Genomic DNA, 21,524 nt, shown 5'->3' with positions numbered 1-21,524 from the left:
GTGTAAATTGCTTTTTTGTGTATTGTTCTTTAGTGCTATAGCTAGACCACAATCAAAAGAACACAATTTTGAACAGAAATGTCATTTTGTTCTGGAAGAAAAACTCATTTGTCGGACTTTGATGCGGGTGCGACCAATTGATGTTGTTTCAAATCGAAAGATGGCTTTTTGGTCAACTGGTTTCTTGTCAAAACATTAATTTTTCGGCCAACGTTTCGAAGTCTAAACCTGCAGCTTCGGAGCAAAACGACTACAAACATTCCTCGTCCGACGTTTTGCCCTGAAGATGCAGGTATAGCCTTCGAAACGTTGGCCGTTAGCGAAATAAAAATGCTTTGGCGAGAAACCAATTGACCAAAAAGCCATCTTTCGATTTGAATCAAACGAATTTTTTTCTGTCAAATCTTTCATTCACGAACTAGGCATAGCAATTAGGAACGATATTTTAAAATATGGAATTTATTGATATATTGGTATTCGTGATATCCCAATTTACAATTTTCGAAATGATAGGGTAAATAAATTTCTCACAAAGGTAACAAAATATATACCATTCGATGCTCTGTCGTTAAAATTTAGTTTTTATTGCTATAGTTAATAGACACATTTTTTAAGAGCTATAATTAGTTATTCATAATTCTTTAAATTGACTGAGCAAGCCTTTGAAGTGCGTTTCCCAGAAACCACGGTTTTAGAACCCGTTCACACGATAAGAAAAAATCTCGTCGAACTGAGTCGAATGGTATATAACACTATGGGTCTCCGAGGCTCCGTTCGAAAGTCGGGTTTTCCAGCAATTCTAATACCTTTCTATAGAGAAAGGCAAAACGGTTTAACCAATTAACATGAATCGATACATATTTTTCATGATGTTTAATACAGAAATGCACGAAATTTTAATGTTGTTTTTCTTATAAAGAAACACTAAAAAACCCTGTTTTAATCCACCTAGTGGTGTAATGATGCCTTTCTCATACCAATCATACTATCATATATAATACTGTGGTATTCCTCAAAATGATTTTCCTCGATTCTTAAAAGAATAACCGAAATCGGTTTGTTTGACCGTCTACTGATAAAAACTATCAATAGGAGAAGATTTGCGATTGATTTATAAATTTTTTTACGGTTTTTCGCCCTTTTCAGTGATGGTATACAATTTTTAACACACTCTACCCTATATTTCCGGAAGTTGGATCCGGATGAAATTCAGGAATTCTATATGAGACTGCAGAACTTTTTATTTGAACCTAAGTTTGTGAAAATCGGTCGCGCCTTCTATGAGAAAAGTTAGAATACATATTTTCATTTTTTTGCACATTTTACCCCATAACTCCGGAACCGGATGTCGGATCTAAATGAAATTCAGAAATTTAGCATGGGACCTGAAGAGCTTTCATTTGAATCTAAGTTTGTAAAAACCGGTTCAGCCATCTCCGTAAAAAGTTGGTGCACTTATTTTCACAATTTTTTACACATTTTACCCCATAATTCCGGAACCGTAAGTCGGATCCAAATAATATTCAGGAATTTTGTATGGAACCAGAAGACCTTTCATTTGAATCTAAGTTTGTGAAAATCGGTTCACCCATCCCCGAGAAAAGTTAGTGCAAAAAAACGTTACATACACACACACGGACGGCCACACACACAGACATTTGCTCAGTTAGTCGAGCTGAGTCGAATGATATATGGCATTCGGCCCTCCGGGCCTCGGTTCAAAAGTCGGTTTTCAAAGTGATTGCATAACCTTTCTATATGAGGAAGACGAAAATATTCTTATTTATGTAAAACTAATTTTGAAGATCATTCAAGACAGGTCTTCTAAACAATATTATATATCGTTTATATGAATCAAGCTTCAACTGTGAACCGAAATATGGCTTTCCAATAACCTACTCCGGGATATGATCAAGGTCCGCTATTTGATTATTGATTTTGTAAAAAAAATTCTATCCTTCGAACTTATAATTACACTTAAAGAAACCGGAATTTTCCAGGCCTTCATCTGTTTTTATTTGCTATTTTAAGTCTTGCGTTCCAAAATGTGCTCCGTTTAAAGTAAGTTGTTGAAGAAAATTAAAAAGAACAACGTTTCATACATTCGTGCTTGTCGTAAACTTCCGTTTATGAATTTTTTGTTTCGTTCCAAGCAAGAAAATTTTAACAAAGTTTTAATTTAATTTTTGACCCTTAAGTCTTCGACTCGTCAGTGCAGAGCAGTTCAAATTGAACTGCTTAGTGCAAACTTAAACAGTTCAATTTGAACCGCTAAGCCGAATAATAATAGTAATAATGTTGGATAGCACTTCTAAAACAACATTGGCTTATTGTCTACTACTTCCCATGCACTTATGATTACGACTTTTAACTCTAGTCTATCAGCATTAAACTTATTTAGATAATTGTTGAACAATAGCTAAATAAATTGAGACTGATTAAATGAATTGGACTGAAGTCACGTATACTACAATATATTCTCATCATAAATGGTATGTCGTTCGAAAAATATTTTATAAGGTCACATACACCAATCAGAGTTTCTCTTTGTTTACTTTCTCTTTTGTTAAGAACTCCCTAATTTTCAAGTTTATTTACTAAATATTCTATTTATCAAACATTTGGATGATAACGCAGGTATAGTCGAGTTTAACGTTTTTTATTGCATTCAATTCCAACAAGCAGGTATTACCAGATTCATTTCGTTTAAAGTCTTACGAATCTAAAAAATCCCGCAAAAAGATATATGATAGCCGAAGTATGACGTCCTTATATTACGAAACTGTAATATACATATCGGTAAAATACAATAATAATATTTGTTGAATTTAGTTTATTTCGAGTTAAACTTTTCGTCAAGTATTTTCACTTATCTTGCTGCAAACACTGCGAAATTGCGATGAGAATAATCCTGTGGTAAAGAAAACAGTACAACACCAAAAATGTCAAAGTGGCTCTCAGGCTTGGCTCCGAAATCGTAACGAGAGCTGTCTTGTTTTGTTTTAGGTTACATCAAGCACGGGGTGCTGTGTAGTGTTTGGACATGTCTGCATTCCAGAAATGCCAGGTCTGCAAATCTGCAGATTTCTTCTAAAGTGCTGCTTTCTACTTTTCAAAATCGAGTTTGTCGCAGACTTTCGTCAGAATTTACAGACTTTTGAAATGGTCGCGCCGTTTTTTTTTGCTCATCAAACCAGTTTTCTGTGTCATACTTTATAGAGAAATGAAAACCCGGAGACATTTTTTCGGATTCACAGACTTTTGAGACCCTGTCTGAAGATATGAAAATTTTTTACCTGGCACCTCTGCTACATTCAATCAAAGTAACCTGATAAATTGAAAGCGATACGTTGATACACTGAAAATAATTTTCACGTAAGCATCATGTGCTAAGCAATTGAACTATCACTACTTGTAGAACGCATGAAAATATACACTTAACTCATAAAATGAGTGTAAAAACTGTTGATATTTAGTGGAAATCATGCTACATTTATCTGAAATGCGCTTCAAAACGATAAGATATATCGTTACCTCTAGATTATATATGAATTTCATATGAATGTCAAACTATTTTCCTTATAGATTCCAATTGAAACACAGTTAACCTAAAGTGCCTATAACCAGAGTGACGACATCTCATCCGTAATGCTGGCAACAACTCAAAACGTTTAATCCGAAATGTTGACAGCTTCGCTTTGTATTGTATTTGACAGGTCGTTTGCTCGTTTGGAACAAAGCTGCCATTCCAAACAAACAGCTGTCGTAACTCTGGTTTAAGGCACTCTAGGTTGACCGAATTAAGTGTTTTGCATATACATTTATGCTGTACTCTTTTCCTGTAGAAAATGAAATATTTAACACATGTAGCTCTATTCAATAGCAAAACATATCACATTCCAAGGAAAAACACATCGAAGCTAAGTGAAAAATAATATAATCTTGCATCTTAGTGAATTTGCACATGAAATCTTAAAACAAATAAATTGAATTGTTGTTTGAGGAATGCACCTTGTTTAAAATAACAAAACAGTTAGTAGATTTTTAAATTTTATTTATGTTAATTTCAAGCTAAAATATGAAGAATTTCTTCTTCACTTCAACATCAACCACTGATTTTATTGTTGAAATAAATTACGCTAAAACCTCAAACTTTACTTTCGCAAATTTAATGCACGCTACTGTTTTTTATGCGTTTTGTTTGAAATAACGCCATTTTCAATTTAATTTATACGATAATCGTGAAAAATGGTTTTTGAATTTTTCTATTTATGTGTATACAAAACAAGCCAACTTGCTTCAGTGAATTGAATATTATGAGAAGTTGTTTGGTTTCATAAAATCTAGTTAAGATTATCTGAAAAATAAAAACAGTTGTTAACTTTTACATGACTTTTATGTTCTCGTAAAACTATATTCAGCACTGAAGAAAAATTTGCAATACTACCGCGTAAAGAATAAAAACTTCCCTATATTTTATAAATGAAATTACGTGATACAAAATAAACGAGTGAATAGGATCTAGACAAAATAGTTGATTCATTGCATTGACATATTCTAAACAGTTGTTATAAAATCTTTTTAAATCACCAAATAAAGGTCAACAGATTTCACGCGCGGATTGATTCTGTATTATTTTCGCTTTATTATTTTAATTATTTATTAAAATTATTAATTGGTTATATTGGTTTATCTGGGCAGCCAGCTACCGAGAAAAATATTATTTTTTGTTTGAAATATTAATATCAAGTGGTTTTTACTATGTATTCAATATACCGATATAAGTTATCTCTGTTATTAACTTTGTATTATCAACGGATTTGCGCAATAGTTGATTTTTATCATTCAATTTATAATCCTGAAAGACAATCAATAACATGGAAGAAGAAAACATTCTAAATAAAAATTTTCTCCTAAGCTAGACGGAAATTAATAGATTGAATGAAGAGATAATTTAGTAAAATAGAGTAATCAGAAGACAAACGTTGAAAATATCTGATAACTGAAAGGAAAAAGAAACTCCAGCAATTGTCGCCTTTTACGACATGGAAGCACTATTCTTGCCTCATTTTTTTACCGCCTGATTCCACACGGCATCTAGGCTGGTACTGTCCGGAGGGAGCAATATCTCCTAGTTAACCCCCTCCCCATCTTTTTTTGTGATTCATATTCGTGATGTCAATTAATAAGATCATTGTTATTATGAGGAAGTGCTTGTTTATTCAGAAACTATTTGGGGTTCAGGTCTTAAGATCTACCAGCATTAGAAACTGCATAAATAAACATATTATTCACGGTCTATACTCGAGATACCACTCACAGTTAAAGGGCTTATTGTAGATGCTCTGGGTCACCCAAAAACTACCTAGAGCTCAGACCTTAAGAAACTGCAATAATGAACTAATTGTCCTCAGATTCCGCATGCAGTCAATAGGCTTACTGTGAATGATCTACGTCATCCAACGACTACCTGGAGTTCGGACCTTAATATTTACCGACATAACAATGTGCATCAACGAATTTAGTCTTCACGCTCCATACTCGTGATTCACGAAAATTCTTGGATGACTGAAAATATTCCTGAAACAGAGCCGAATAAACACCTAATCTATGTGTAATCGTTATTCGTGTAGATCTCAAGAATTGTTTTCACTGAAGTTCTTGAACGACTTAAACTTGAACAGAAAATAAAAATAGACATTATCCGTTGTAGTTCTTGCAGTGGCACAGTGTAATTCCTAAGGACAATATTTCAAGTAGTTTTTGGATCTTGAAATATCTCTTAGAATATACTCAGATGGCCCTAGATGCTTTTGCGTATGGACGTATTTAGAATTTTAGATGTTATTTATACTAAAAATGAATGGAATTGAAAAAACCTGTTTTAATTCACCTAGTTGTATAATGGTGCCTTTCTCATATCAGTCATATTATCTATTATCTCTATCTATATATATATATATATATATATATATATATATATATATATATATATATATATATATATATATATATATATATATATATATATATATATATATATATATATATATATATATATATATATATAAATGCAGAGATCATTCTTTGTAATCGCATCACGTAAGAACGGATGGACGGATTGAGATGCTTTTTTTTTGTTTGATCAGTTTTTACCCCCACCGGGTTCGGACATCAAAAAAAATAGGAAAACTTACCGGAAAAGCGGGAAAAACCAATAAAGTTATTTTGTATGGACAATGGAATTTCCCACTGAAAAAGTCGTCAATGATTGCTAGATCTACAATTGATGTTTGGCGCGCAAGGAGATGCTCAGTATTTCGCCGTTGAAGAAAAGAATACTAGATCTTTGGAAAATCGTTTGGCGCGCAACGAGTAGATTTGGGTGGAGATTTTACATGCATAATTGATTTGTCATTTGGAAACACGTGCTTAATAGGGTATCAAAATCATTACTTGCCAAATGACTGTTTTAGCTATACCGTAAACAGAAGCACAAGTTCTAATGTCATTTACCAGTAGATGTAGTTAGAAGAATTATGTTGGCCATTGTGGCCGTGAGTTGAACAAACCAAATTATGTAACGTTTTTTTTACGTATCAATGATAGGATTCTGCTGTTGAAATAATGAGTTCAGATGAAAATATTTTCCTTGCATTTAGCATGCTGACGTTTGTTCAGCCGATTCGAGTGAGTTTTCAAGAGTGGTTTACTTCAAAACGGATAGTATTCATGACATTTGTAAGCTGTTTAAGCCAAATCATTTCATTTTCCGAACTTTGGATTACTTGACGAATTACCATATGCGAATCGTGAATATCATATCTGAAGGAGAAATCGTGGCATGTAAGAACCATTAGTTGTGAGATCTACTGTTTTATACATTGGCTTTAACGATAAGAAGAATACTGGTTTAATCACTCCTCATGTTCACTCCGCTAGAACAGAACATATTGATTCTCAGGACTGAATACTAAGAAAAACGATGTGGTGGCTCGACGAATGAGAGACCTTTTGATACAATTCTTGAACGAATCCAGCGTTCATGTCAAAGTTAATGGACACGATATTTAATAAAAGGGTAATTTGAACTTTCGAATGTCCAAGTATTTTTCATTTTATCGCTAATTCGTTAATCAAAAATTGATCCTGTCATTATCATGCTACGAACATTCATCAAACACGACTAAGTAATATCACTAGTGGTGAATCAGGTTATGGACAACCGTTCAAAGCCAATTTATTACTTTCGATAATCCCTAAGGATTTGCTATTAAATTTTTAAACATCATCAGTACAAGTAAGTCTTAACATGCAATGACAAACAACAATCCCCGAGGGCTGCTTTTGGAAATTTGTGGGGTCAATTGAAAGTATTTATCTTGGTCATCTCTTTTTCATCCATCTGTTAATTTGTTTATTTGTTTATTTAGGAGCAAGGGAAAAGCCTGCTGGAGCTGAGATTTTGGTTCTCCTTCTCCAGCCGGCATAAAACCTTCTCATCTTTTGTATCAACAGATAACATTTGACCAAATGATACATAACGAAATCTTTAGTTACCCACCCTTATTTAAACTACAAAGCTAACTAATAACTATTCATATCGTCTAATTATGTAAATAAAACTAGCGGGAAAAGATTCGGAGATAACGGGTTTTAATGGCGTTACGAGATAAATTGAAATTAAATCCATCAGAGCAAGTATTGAATACGCGGCACATACTCGAAAACGGTTCATTGAAGCCATAGTTCATAGTTCTAGCACGAGGAATTCTGAGAAAGGGATTAAACCGCAAATTACGCCGAAGAATGTCAAAACTTAGCTGTTGTAGGAGATCTGCACTATCAATTCGACATTGGATGTGGTCCGCGAGGAAAACAGCTTTTTGTGTATCACGGCGGACAGATAGCAAATCGAATATATGAGCCTACAACGATTTTCGTAGCTTGGAAGATTAAATGGATCTCTCCAGGGCAGGCGACGCAAAGCAAAACGAATGAACTTGCGCTGAACAGTTTCAAAACGCAGAGCTTATCAGTTTGGTAATATGGTGCCCAAACAACAACAGCATACTCCAGTGTAGAACGAACTAGAGCGCAATATAACGATTTCAGGCAGTATATGTTATTGAAATTTTTTGAGATGCGAAAGATGAATCCTAGCATCTTTAATGCTTTAGAGATTCTATGTGATCTTTGAAACTAAGTTTTGAATCCAATAACACTCCTAGATCCTTATTTGATGTCTCCCGTTTTAGTACAGCTTGCGAAATAGTGTAATCATACATGATCGTGGTTCGTTTACGAGAGAAGGAGATAACGAAGCATTTGAAGGCGTTGACAACCATTCTGTTGACGTTGCACCAGTTAGAAAATACATCCAACTGCAAGACTGCAAGAAGTTTGAGTCTTTCAGATATTTGATGAGATGAAACAGCTTGAAATCGTAGGCGAATGATAGCTTCATGCATTGCATGCGAAATTTAGATCATTTAGATATAGCAGAAATATGAATAGTCCTAGATGGCTTCCCTGAGGAATGCCAGAGCTCACGATGAATGATGGAGTAACGCAGTCGCCAATTTTCACGGTCATACTACGACCAGTCAGATATGATTCAATCAAATCCATCATCCCACATGTCAAATCTTTAGTTTGAGAGAGATATACAATCTCTGTTCAATACACTGACTCGAAGGATGAGATGGCAATTGGTGCATTTGTTTAGTTTTTGCGTAACAAAAGCATTGAACATATCCACAATAATTCATGATGTTGGATATGAATTTGTCGTAATTCGTTTATTGTAAGCCAAGTTTACTTCAGTAAAATAATGGAAAGAAACATTACCGTTTGACAACTCTGCTGTCCAAAAACACAAAGTTCACCACATTAACTTTACAGTAAAATTTTAAATTTAAAGCGAAAGGTAACGGAAACGGCCAAAAAATTTTCAAACGTTGAAATGATTTCAAACTGATTCTAAAAATATCGTATGTTGGCATTAGGCCGTTTTCAAGAAGAATTTTGACATTTTGAGCTTGAGAGTGTAATAGTGGAATATTTTGTTTTGTTTGCTGTCGCCATTGCTAATTTATAGGATGAATAAAGGATCAACGATGGGATGGATAAAAATTCATTGAGATGGAATTAGGAGCAGAGTAGTGAACACATCTTAAGTGTTTTTAGCTGTTTTATGAATACCCGGGTAGAAGTGATTTGCAAACCAATAACAAATTCTGTTATTAAAACCAAACATCTCAATGGTAGAAATTAACATTATTTAGTTTGAAATAAGAATTAAAATATCAAAAATCATAACAAAACTTGCATGAGAAAATAGCTACAAAATATAAAATTCTGTCATTGTAATATGAAACCAAGAACAAAATATTTATAGCAGACGAATTTCTCAATTATTTTATATTCTAGCATTCAGAATAGAGTAATATCATAAGTATTTCTCTTATCTGATTCTGATGCAGTTTATTCAATAGTATTTTATTTGAAGATAGAACTACTGGATCAATTGACTTAATTAAATTCGAATAGCTCATCAATAACGAAATAAGATATTATAACTAATTTTGTTGTTAAACAGGTATTGTATAATTTCTTGATTCCTTGGATGCAATATCATGGAAATATCAAGTATCGCTGTGATAACACAGAAACATCAAGCCAAGATATGATGGTAAAAATTGTTATTATTTTGATCTTTGTTTGCTATTTACACCTACCCGGGTATTAGTTAAATTTTCAAGAAATGTGAATCAAACGTGGAGCAAGGCGAATGAAGCAGTAATATGAAATAGTTATAGTGATTTTAGTGGCTAAATCGGGGTTTGAAGACGACATCCTTACAAATGAGATGAAATGAGGAGCCCTTACCCTATAACTTTGAGAATGAAACAGAAGACAAAAAAGTTAGTTCCACTATTGTAGATACTTCCGACACCAGAACTCTAGAGCAGGTATTACCGATGTCGGTTCGTATGGTCATCAACTAACATGACGTTCAAGCTCTACTAGTTTTTATTCAAATTTTGAACATTTTATATGATTTTGACATCGATTTTGATTTTGTTATATCTGAAAATATTCAGTAACTTTTGGTAGGGTTATAAGACCTATCAGTTGACCCTGATGTTGGGAATATCGGCTCTGCAATCTTTAAAAAAAAGTGAGTTACATCCATTTTTGGGCTTATGACCGTCGTTAATCGAGAACATGGAACCAGGATAGCCGGAATCGGCATTTCACAACAATTAATTCAAGCACTAAATAATCCAAAACTTACAAAATAAAAATACAATACTGAATTTTTTCTGCCAGTTTTCCAAAACGCAAAGCTTCCCTATCTTTGAAAATAAACAATTGGTTACCATTGGTGACAACGTTAACATTTGTTTTTTTTTCACTCACGGTACACTCTCAATCGAAATGGTGTCAATACAATCATTCTCGCGCGCCGCCAAGTGGTGAGTGCAGTCAGAGTTATTTTTTTGTCTTTAATGCAATTCTATCTTCAGACATGACAGCGGTAAAATGAGTATCCGGTTACGCAACTGAAAAGAAAAAGCACTTGTTAGACCGCGTGAGTGAAAGAATGATTCAATCCTGTTTGGAGGCTAATTTTACTGACAACCGGATTCCGGTGGGCGGCCAACGATCTGCTCTACCGTTTCCGAATCGGGCAGGCATACGCATTTCGCTTTCGTTCGAATGATGAACAAAAAATATTCATGATGCTGTTTTCTATCTTTTTTTCAGGTGTCGACCGGTTTTGAATATCTACCGTGTCACTTCCGTGTCGTAGCCGGCTAAAAGACAGCAACCATGAACCCTTCGACGATGGATGATTTGATGGATAAACGACCGTGGCAAACGTCGACGGACGCTTCACGGCAGTTGGTAGGCTCGAAAGAGATGCCGGTTGGATAACGGAATTAGTGTAGTGATGTGTTGAATTTGAACGTGTTTATTTTGGCCCCCATCGATTATTGGTAGTGAGGAGGGGGCAAGATGTAGGCGCCTCAGGAGTGCGGGGTTTTTGTTGGATTTTCCAATTTTGTTTTTTTGTGTCTTGATACGAAAAAGACGCCGGACCATTGATTCGAGACCAGAGTGATCTACTTTGCTAGGAAACTTGTGTGCATTTCCAATTGTTGTTCTGTTTTTGTGTTTGTGTGTAACGATGGGTCGCACACGGATGAGCATCGTGCTGTTGGTGGTGCTTATCGCGTGCAAACTGGGCGATCAGGCCAGATCCAACGGAAGTGCAAGCAGTGGCAGTGGTGGAGAATCGGCAAAACCATTACCACCGGAACCAACGGCCGGAAGTGACCGACGGGGCGTTTCGATGTTTAACCAAGCGCGTCTGAGTGAAGTGCGAAATGGTGCCGCTGAATCACCGCAACAAACCACCGCCGGGGGGCTGGTGACGACATTGACTTCACCGGTGGTGAAAGGCAGCAGCAGCACGACGATGGCGGTGGCGTCGACGACTACGACAACGACAACGACGACGACGACTACAACGACGACTCCATCGGCGATGGTTGCTTCGCAGTTGGATGGTCGATCTTCAGTGTCAGCCGCCACCGACAATCTAAATGGTGAGTGTGACGATGGAATTAAGAGCACTAATTAAGGTTCACTTTCGTAAAGCCACTACGGGCAGCATTCGAACCGTGAAGCCACTCGAGGGGGGGGGGGGGGGGTGGTTTCGTAACTTCTGTGCTGCTTACGGAGCGATCTTCGCGGTGTGGAGGAGTATCTTGTCTGTATCTCTTCACAGCGCGATGGCACTCGATAGGTTCCGCAAGAATGTTGAATTGGTCAAACCTCGCCACCGGTCACAAATTGGGTCAAAATGACACTTCTCTACATCTCTCGTGATCTGAAGGGGATGCCCATTCCGATGCGGTGGATCTAACCTTGCGGGAGGTTCTGCCGATGAGGCGATATGCTTTGGTGGGATCAGATTCAAGAGTTTCATCATTCGTTTGGACGATTCGAGACGGACCATTCGATCACCAATGGATCAGAATACAGTCACGTACCCAGAGGGGGGGGCCCGAGGGGCCCTGGCCCCTCCCGAAATTAAAAACAAATATATAATTATTTAGAAGGTCTCAGACATGTGTTACAGAAATAACAAGACAGTAAACGTAAAGAAATGTAATTCAATAAATATTCATGTAGAAAAGTTTGAAATTCCTGTTAAAAACACCCGTAAAAGGCACACGGAGAATTAGGTACATCAGCAATCTTCAGTTACATTATTTTTTTATCTTTGGCCCCCTCCCGAAACGAAATCCTGGGTACGGGTCTGTCAGAATACATGAAAGAAACAAAATCGTAATCGATCAGATATCAGAGAGAGAGAGAGTTCGTAAATCGTATGATTGGTTTTATTATTTCCCGTAAGAGGATGAGAAACTTGTTCCTATAACCGAACTATCAAATTCGTACTCGTTCTTTGAAACGAACTGTTTGGTCTATCTTAACTTGGCGAGAACTGTTTTTAATCTCTGCTAAAAATGCAGTATGCAAAATAGCTAATTTATGTTTATTCATTTCAAAATTAAGCATATTTGAATGCCAAATTGGCTTGAGGCACGAGTTTCATGATCGTGTGTAGAATCTTCTCTTTTGCATATTGCAAATTCTGGTAACAGAGATTCGTTTCAAATACCAAAAGTTATATGAACAAACTTAGTAAATTGTAAAGATTATCATATGGAAATGATGATTCAAGCATTCACACTGTTGAAAACTGGAACAGTAGAACTTTGACGATCTTTAGTTGAGGGATCGAATCATCGGATCATCAGTTCGAAAAACTTTTGTGATGATGCATATAAATGGATCGTCGTATATCACACAAATTCAAGAACATGTGAAATTGTGAGATTGGAAAATTGCATGACTTTAAGTCGTATGAAACAAAAAAAAACAAAAGATCGATAGCAACACCGCGACTTGAACCGAGAAACATAAAATCACTAAGCACGTCAGAATAACGTCAAGCTATCCACAAATTTTTCTTTCAAATTATGATAAAAAACGATATTTTATTCAAACTAAAAATTGATCCTTTATTGTTCGAGGTTAAACTTTAAAATTCCTTTACGAATTTTCGAACTTTTGATCGAACGCTCTTCATCAGTTCCGGACAAGTGTAGCATCGCATTTTTTGTCTTCTTGAAGACCCTCTTCACGATTGCCCAGTACCGTTGGATGGGTCGAAGCTGAGGGCAATTTGGTGGATTGATATTTTTCTCAACGAAATTTATACCCTTTTTCGCAATTCCAATTGAGAGTGGTTTTGGCATAGTGAGCCGACGCTAAATCCGGCCAAAACAGTGGAGGTGTACTATGCTTCTTATATTAACGGCAGCAATCTCTTCTGGAGACACTCAGATCGATAGATTTCTGCATTTATAGTTCCGGTAGTGAAAAAAATGATTGACTTCAAACCACAGGAACATATTGCTTGTCATACCAGTATCTTTCGACCGAATTCTTCCACTTGAATCGGCCTGTCCACATCGCTCACATCCTCCCCAACGACGACAGTAAAGTATTGTGAACCTAGAAGGGTTTTTGAGTCCTCCTTTACATAAGTCTCATCGTCCATCAAAACGCATGCATCCGGATAATGCAGAAGACGCGAATACAATTTCCGGGTCCTTGTTGCTGCTCGTTTCTTCTGTTCTACACTTTGTTTCGAGATTTTCTGCCTCTTGTAGGTCTTCAGGTGATTTCGCCTCTTGATACGCTGGATCATTCCGACACTCGTTCCTGCTTTTTTGGCCAAATCACGTATTGACATTGATTTGTTCTTCATGTTTAGAGATACCACTTTCTGGTCCAGTTTCGGGTTGGAAGGACCGGGTTTTCTGCCTCTTCCTGGAAGCTCATCCAAAGAGTAGTGTTCCCCAAACTTATTAATGATGGTTTTAACACTGACATGATGAATTCCAAACCGTTCGTCGGCGGCCTGAACGCTATCGAATGTTTTCAGTTTGGATGTTGACTTTTCGAGTTATACAAAGTTTTATGTCAAAGTTTTCAGTTTTTGACAATATCTATCACAATTGTCCTAGTAAACAAAATATGTTTCGAGACTTTGATTTCACACGGCAATAGTTATCCAACAAGCCATAGATTGTTAGGATTCGTCTATTTTCAATGGAGATATCGATATTTTTATGTAAGCAACTTTTTACCCCTATTACAGCAGCAGGAGCTTCGGATCAAAGCGAAACACAATTTTGAATACTGATGTTTGCAATTGTTTTTGGGCACCAAATAGACTGTGTACTGCAGCCTTTCTCATGAGATTTTGCCTCGATTCGTATTAGAACGGTTCGATTTTTGGGACTGTACATTCAGTTTGCACCGTGTGCAGTTCTGTGACCGAGCAGTTTTTTTCTTGCTCTCATTGGTTCCGATACGACTGTGAACGTGTAATGATGAGCCGTTGAATTCAGTTTGCGTCAGTACTTATTCAATTCGTTCCGTGGACATTTCTGTGTTCGGTCTTTTTGGGGCCTACACGGAGAACCCGCAGATCACAAAATTACATTATTGCAACTGTTGTTTCACGCTCTGGTTGTTTCAACTAAAAGGTTGTTGATTCAAATGCTATCACTTGACGAAGAACGAAGACATCAGCACGCAAAACAAAAATAACAAATTAATATTGAAAATCAATTCAGACTAGCAGTAGAAAATATTTAATGCTGTTGGCGTCATAAGTTCAAATAACTGAATAATTGGTTAAAACAACTGTGACATTTTTTGCTTTCATGCACACAGGTAACTTTGCTGGGATTGTGTCATTGCTCAGTTGCACGAGTGACACCTCATTGAACCATTTCCATTTTTCGCTTAGGGTGTATGTCTTTGCTCAACTGTAACGTTTCATTACTCATTTGTGGTGCGTGGTTTTGCTGGGGGTCATTGCGAAATTGCCAGTACGATAAATAAAAAGTGACAGTTTAGTAAAAACAACAATGCATCAGTTGTACCAAATTTCAACCAATCAAATTCAGAAAAACAACTAATATTTCAGTTGTTTTGCGATCGCTGGCTTTTCCGTGTGTATACAAATGTTTTCAATGTCCTCGGATATGCCCTATTTCCCGCTGGGATCACTGTACGATAGTTGGGTTGGTTTACGATAGTTCACTGGGGTCTTTTTTTACACGGAGTTCCGAAGTTATGCGATTTTTTACTCAAATTTTCAAAGTTATCCGTTTTTTTTTTGTCTTAGAAATGCATAAAACGTCGAGATCTGCTGGTATTCCGATTTTTTTTTTAAGTCAACTTTCGATTTTTCGAAAAATCAAAAAAAAAAATTAGATTACACCAGATCTAGACGTTTCAAGTATTTCTAAGACATTTGGCATAACAAATTTTTTTCTTCGAATGTTTTGTTTTTTTTCTACGATTTTCGAAGTTACGCGGTGTTTTGCATGGATGTTATGCGGTTATTTTAAGTGTTTTTTTTACGCGGTACGTATCCCCCGCGTAAAAAAGACCTCAATGTATTGGCATGTGGCTCGTTGATCCTCGTATGTGATCAGCGATTTTAAGTGTGGGGTTACTTTTGCTCCCGAAAATCAAATAGAATGGAGTAGATCTCTCGACACGTATGCATTATACACGAATACCATTGGGTAAAATTTGACATTGTCATGCTCAACGTAGTGGGCTTTTTTATTTTACGTCTCGAATTAGGCTACTTCCGCTTCATTAGACTGGTTATTAGACTTGTTTAACTGCATCTGTTTAATCTTTTTAATGTTGAGGTGCATTTTTTTCTTCAGCAAGGTTCCACATATTTAAGGTCTACTACTCCGTTATTGAACAGGACCAATTGATGTTGCGAAATGCTGATAAATACCGACCTCGGCTATGTTCGAATGCAGATCTACTAGGGAAGTGTTTGTTCGATGCATGTGCGCACGAGAAACCAAGGTGTTGCATGCTTTCAAGAGTGTTTATTGCTCTGGGTAGTCGGCTACCCAGATAGAAATTTTATCGTGTAATGTTTCAATATACGCTTCTTGCTGAAAAATCGGTGCACTAAACGAATATTTTTCAAACTTTGAGCAGCCGACTGTCCGATAGTGTACTACATGGAATAAGCAGTCCCGGGCCTTACAAAGAAAAAGTCGATTTTTTCCGTGAAAACTTTTTTATTCTTCAGTATAATCTCCATCTAGAGCGATACATTTGACTCATCGGTTAACAATTTGATGCCCATTGAAAAAAAAAAAGCTTTGTCAAGGCCGTCAAAATAGGCTTCCGTTTCTTCAATGACCTCAGCATTGGACGACAATTTCTTTACCTAAAGAAACTTTTGTTTGGAAAAAGATAATAGTCGCTGGGGTCATGTCTGGAGAATACGGGGGATGGTGGACCAATCCGTACCGAGGAATCATTAAAAGTCGTCTTTTTCCATAGCTTGATGAAAATTAGAACTCGTCTGACACGATCAGCTGTTATTCAAACACTAGAGGATAGATTGTCATGAAATTTGGTATTGGACCATCTAGAGGCTTGTTCTCAACGAGAATATACACGGCTCGCAACTGTTCACGTCTATTCTGTGAGAGGCCCGGGACTTTTCATTCCATGCTGTATAGATCGATTTGGTTGGCCAGTAAAAGTAACAGTAACAGTAACAGTAATAGTAACAGTAACAGTAACAGTAACAGTAACAGTAACAGTAACAGTAACAGTAACAGTAACAGTAACAGTAACTGTTTCTTTCGCGAAATGAAAAAAAAATGTTACTCAATTTTCATTAACATTTTCCAAACAAATTTAGTATAAAGTCTCTTTTTTCACGCGATTTTTTGTGCGTTCAGGTAGTAAATTGTTGCAAATGTAATAAACTTTCATAATCATTAAAAATGTTCTTTAGCAAATATAGTGTTTCCGCAGTTCTAGATATTTAGCGTACGCACACCGGTAAAACGTGTAGTGCGCGAGCAAATCGTCAGTGTGAGGCCGGTGCACACTGCGACACGGTTGAACAAGTAGGCGTTGATTAAGTTTTTACAATATGCAGCCCAAAAAAAGCCACTGTTTGGTGTTGATTATGAGCCGGTGTCATTATTCGTGAAATACCGGCCGATATGTTTGAGATTATAGCTGTGATCCAAAGTGTCAAAACCCTTTTCGAGCTCTAATAATATTTTTTTTGTCTATCTCGCTAATTATTTCGTCTACTATATTTGGCATGCTCATACTAGTTCAAGTAACACGTCATAGACCGAGTGAAAACTCTAAAATGTCATCATCGATTATTGAATGACTGATGAATTGGAGTAACTTCCGCTAACCTAAATTATTCTCAACCAACGGCTAACCTAAATCGATTGATCTGCACAACACGGCAATTTCGCCCTCGATACAAAAGATCCGAGTGCTTCCGTAGTGGGGTTTTCCAAAGGCATCATTTTATAATTTAATAACCTGTCAGTTTGGCGTTGGGATATTTTGCAGACCAATCGATGCCAGAAGTGAGAGCCACAAAACGGCAATTAAATGCCCGGCTTCATTATCACGCACCCGAAATTTGACTAATCCGACCGTAAAAGCTGGCAATTTGCTTTCCACGCAAACCCACTTCCGAGTGCCGAGAGCCAAGCCAAACCGAACCGAGAGGTTCATTCTGACCTGAATACGACGGCAGTCCGGACACACACACAGACACGCCCATTTCTGAGGCACAAATATTTATCATGCCGTAAAAAAAAGCCTTTCACTGCGGTTTCGAGCCAGCTTTGCATGACTACATGGCACACATCCATGCCATGTTTTTTGCCCATTTGCGTCGAATCCGAAAGCCACCGGAGCGTGCCAAATTTATCACTGCTCATGATCACTGTCTTTTGATGACGGCTGCGATCGAAAGCAAGCGAGCGCGATCGATCGGGAAAGTTGTCAATTTGGTCCGGAGAGAAAATTGGATGCTTTCGCCGAACGATTCACCGTGCATGTAAACGAAGTTGTTGGATGACATTCGAAATAAATCATTTCAGGTTCTACTTTCGATCTTTGGAAAAGTGCAATTGTTTTCAGAAAAATATTTCTCACTCTTTTGGAACACAATGTCAATCTCCAAATCGGATTGTAACTTTTGTTTTGGTTTCGGTTGTGGTTAAACAGCAAATACGATTTCTACATTCATGATCTAGAGGCCCTTTTTACGCAGCCTACCTCGATTTCATTCCCAATCTTGCACATAGGGACAGAAATTCTTAGGGCATATTCAGTAGTGTTCTAGTTCTAGATGCGTAATTTATGCCAGTTACAAAATTTAAATCTGGATTTCATAACAAGAGAAACTGGCAACCCCAGCAGTGTTTTACTCGTGTTTCAAATATACAAAAAAATAGAAAGGCATCGTAGACCAGTTTTAAATTTGACAGAAGAACTGGTCGAATAAATAAAAGGCGGGTGGACAATGTCAGAGACATAACTGGATGTCGTGAATACGAAAACTATTGACATGTTCCTTAACACTTTCGAGTATCAATTAGTTGATCAATTGTATGAATTATGCAAGCATTCCCCTTTTCCACATTTTTTGCAAAAACAAAGAAGGCTTCACTTGATCTCGATTACTGTGAATTTCACACAGCGAAAAGTGTACAAATCTAATCAAACTGTTCTAGATATGCACTAAACTGAGGATATTTACCTTCGAATTGCGAGCAAGAATTCCTAATAGGTCTTTAGAAAATTTTTAGAGCCATTAGAACGGCTGATTTTGCGTGATGCTCTCCACCGTTGTCCTCTTTTCGTTGTTTTTTCACCAATGCAAACAACTGGCAGCTGTAACGTAAACGCTCTTGTTGGAAGCGAAATGAAATGCAAATCCAAAATGAAATAATCAACAATAAAATTCTATATGCGGCTATTTTTATAGCCGTTAGGGCCGCCCATTAGAGAAAAAGCTATAAACGAAACGAAATCACGTTAAAAGAAACCTCTTAACAAAAAATGGATCAGTTTATATTTTATCGCCACTTCGAGCAGATGCATTGTGTGCAGAGCTGCAAATTGTCAGTCATGTCAAATGACCTTGACAGACTGACTAAAATCATCGTCAACTGTAATCGGTACGATCAAAGTGTCTGTCAAATGAGATACTCGATAGTTCAATGACCAAGTGGAAGTATACTCAGTCAAAGACAGGTGACGCATTTTGTTCTCTCTCTCATTCTCCTATTCTCTGTTGAAGTACAAAAATTCCATGAGAGTACTAACATAAACATAAATTGATAACGTTCATTGTTCTTTGTAAAAAGACATTGGATTTCGAAGTTTATTGGTGTACATGAATTTAATTCAATGTTTATGCTGCTTGATTAATATTTAGTCACATCGTAATCAAGCAGTGACAGGAGAAATGAAGATAATATCAATCGCATCGGCAATCAATGAGCGTCCTGATGAGTATAATATCAAGAGAATTTAAGTTATGACAGATCGGCTCTCAGACACGGAATATATGACGATTGGTAGAGCCTGGTTGGCAGCAGTCCAGTGACATAAACTTTCCAATCTTCGTCGTGCAAAGTTGCTCGTTGATAGTGACATTTAGCAGCTCTGATTGTGTGTCGTTTGTACTAGCCGCATAGAGAATTTTATTGTTGATTATTTCATTTTGGATTTGCATTTCATTGAAAGAAACTATCAGAGATCCTTTCAGAAGGACCAAATTGTAGAATTCACTACGATATTAAGTACTGTTCGGAACATTTTTCTCGAACGATTTGTTGTACATCAGCAGATATTTTGTTCTTTTCCTCAGAACGCGTTCTGATTGGCTGGTGTTGACATGGGTCAAATGAAACAGGTTTTCTAATAGTGTACTATTGAAATACTTCAATGCTTTTGCTATTCACGTTTAAGTCGAAAACTTACGATTCTATTGGTAGTTAGATTATATAAATCCTTTCACAGATCACTGAGCTATGAGCTTTCAAAATAAGAGAAAAGCAAACGTGCCTTATGAATTATCCTCTTTGATACTCGTTTATACAAAACATTTCAGAAAAGTTTAATTTTGAATTATTTGAGATTATGTCACACAACTGAAAATTTTATCATAAAATTGTGAACATACTTCCGATGGCATGTAGCAAAAATTATGTTGATTCGTTAGATACAACAAGAGATATTCACGATCAAAAACTTATCACTCTCTCAGAGGGTAAATTTTGAAAAGGCACCCCATAGTAAAGTAAGTCGTATTCACGACAAAACTAGAACGGCTTGCTGGGGATACGTTTGTTCCAGTTTCTGTTCTATTATAGATCTTCCATATAGAACTTCTAGCTGCTGAATTTGCTCTAAGAAATATTAGCTTAATAGTAGTGCAACAAATGTTGAAACTACAAGACAACGTGGTGTGTATTTGTACTTTTGTAGTAATATAAACTGTGAACAATATTTCTCGTATATGTTCTGATAGAAACAATCAGAAAGTAATAAGGGGATGACAACGAAACCTTTTCGATCTGGATTAGCGCCGAAACGGTACCGTGCACTGACGTTGATATTCTTGCATACGAATTCAATCTGATCATGTGCCCCAATATTTAATATTTCATATCGGGGAACTGAGCCGAGCAAGTATAAATTTCGTATTGATTTCGTATGTCAAAACAATCAAGTCGAACTTGCAATCTTGAGCAGCAAAAAACATCATTCGAATTTTTCTTGCATTTTCACTAAATTCACTGACACTCTCTAGAACTTCTCTAGAAAAGAAAATGTATAACAATTTATTACCTACATAAGTTATATGGGGTGGGTCATTTAAAGTGTAAGCATTGATGTTTTTTTTAAAATGATATCGCGTAATGGTCACCTTTGGCATTGACTACAAAACGTGCCCAAGGATGACATTTATCGTATCAAAGAACGCTCACTAGCAACTCTGCTCACGATTCAATCAGGGCTATCAAAGAGAGACTGATATCATCGCAGCAACAAAAAACCGGCATGGTTCATTCAACATAGAACCAGTGCGAGAGCGAATTTCGCTCGATGACCTTTCTGAGAATCAAAGGTTAGCACGTTGCTGTGGCGATTCTCTCTGAAGCAACAAACGGCCGCTTATTCTCGTTTCGCGATCCGATTCTGTATGGGCAGTGCATAATTGCGATAGAATCATTTTACTATTGCCGCTTTTTCTAACTGTGTGCATACAACCTTTGTATAAGTTGTGTCAACTTGCGAAATCTCTCTTGGTAAATTCCACACAGCATCGTTCATAGACTGTAAATTTTTTTTAAGGGCCGTGAAATACTCAGAGTTTGAAGTGGAGCGAAGAAATGTAGAAAAATTCTCTCACGGTTCATGCATTGAGTTCTTGCAGCATCTTCTACCGGATTGAAAATGTTGTATACAATATTGATAAATATCAAGCAGCTTCTGTCAAATTATCGGCAATCACCAACACTGTGTGCCCTATTTTAGGCTTT

At 36.7% G+C, this 21,524-nt stretch overlaps 1 protein-coding gene across 3 annotated transcripts in view; it reads left to right on the top strand.

The window, feature by feature from the left end:
* LOC131439313 (mucin-5AC) overlaps positions 1 to 21,524 on the top strand; it is a 309,210-nt gene that overhangs the window by 58,232 nt on the left and 229,454 nt on the right. For all 3 annotated transcript variants that reach the window (XM_058610194.1, XM_058610193.1, XM_058610192.1), the window contains exon 3: positions 10,774 to 11,618. In XM_058610194.1, coding sequence (XP_058466177.1) covers positions 11,198 to 11,618 — 421 coding nt within the window. In that variant the 5' untranslated portion in view covers positions 10,774 to 11,197. The remainder of the gene's footprint in view (positions 1 to 10,773; positions 11,619 to 21,524) is intronic.

The sequence above is a fragment of the Malaya genurostris genome, chromosome 3, assembly GCF_030247185.1.
Source record: "Malaya genurostris strain Urasoe2022 chromosome 3, Malgen_1.1, whole genome shotgun sequence".
Classification (NCBI taxonomy): Eukaryota; Metazoa; Arthropoda; class Insecta; order Diptera; family Culicidae; genus Malaya; species Malaya genurostris.
This window is presented reverse-complemented; position numbering and strand designations above follow the sequence as displayed.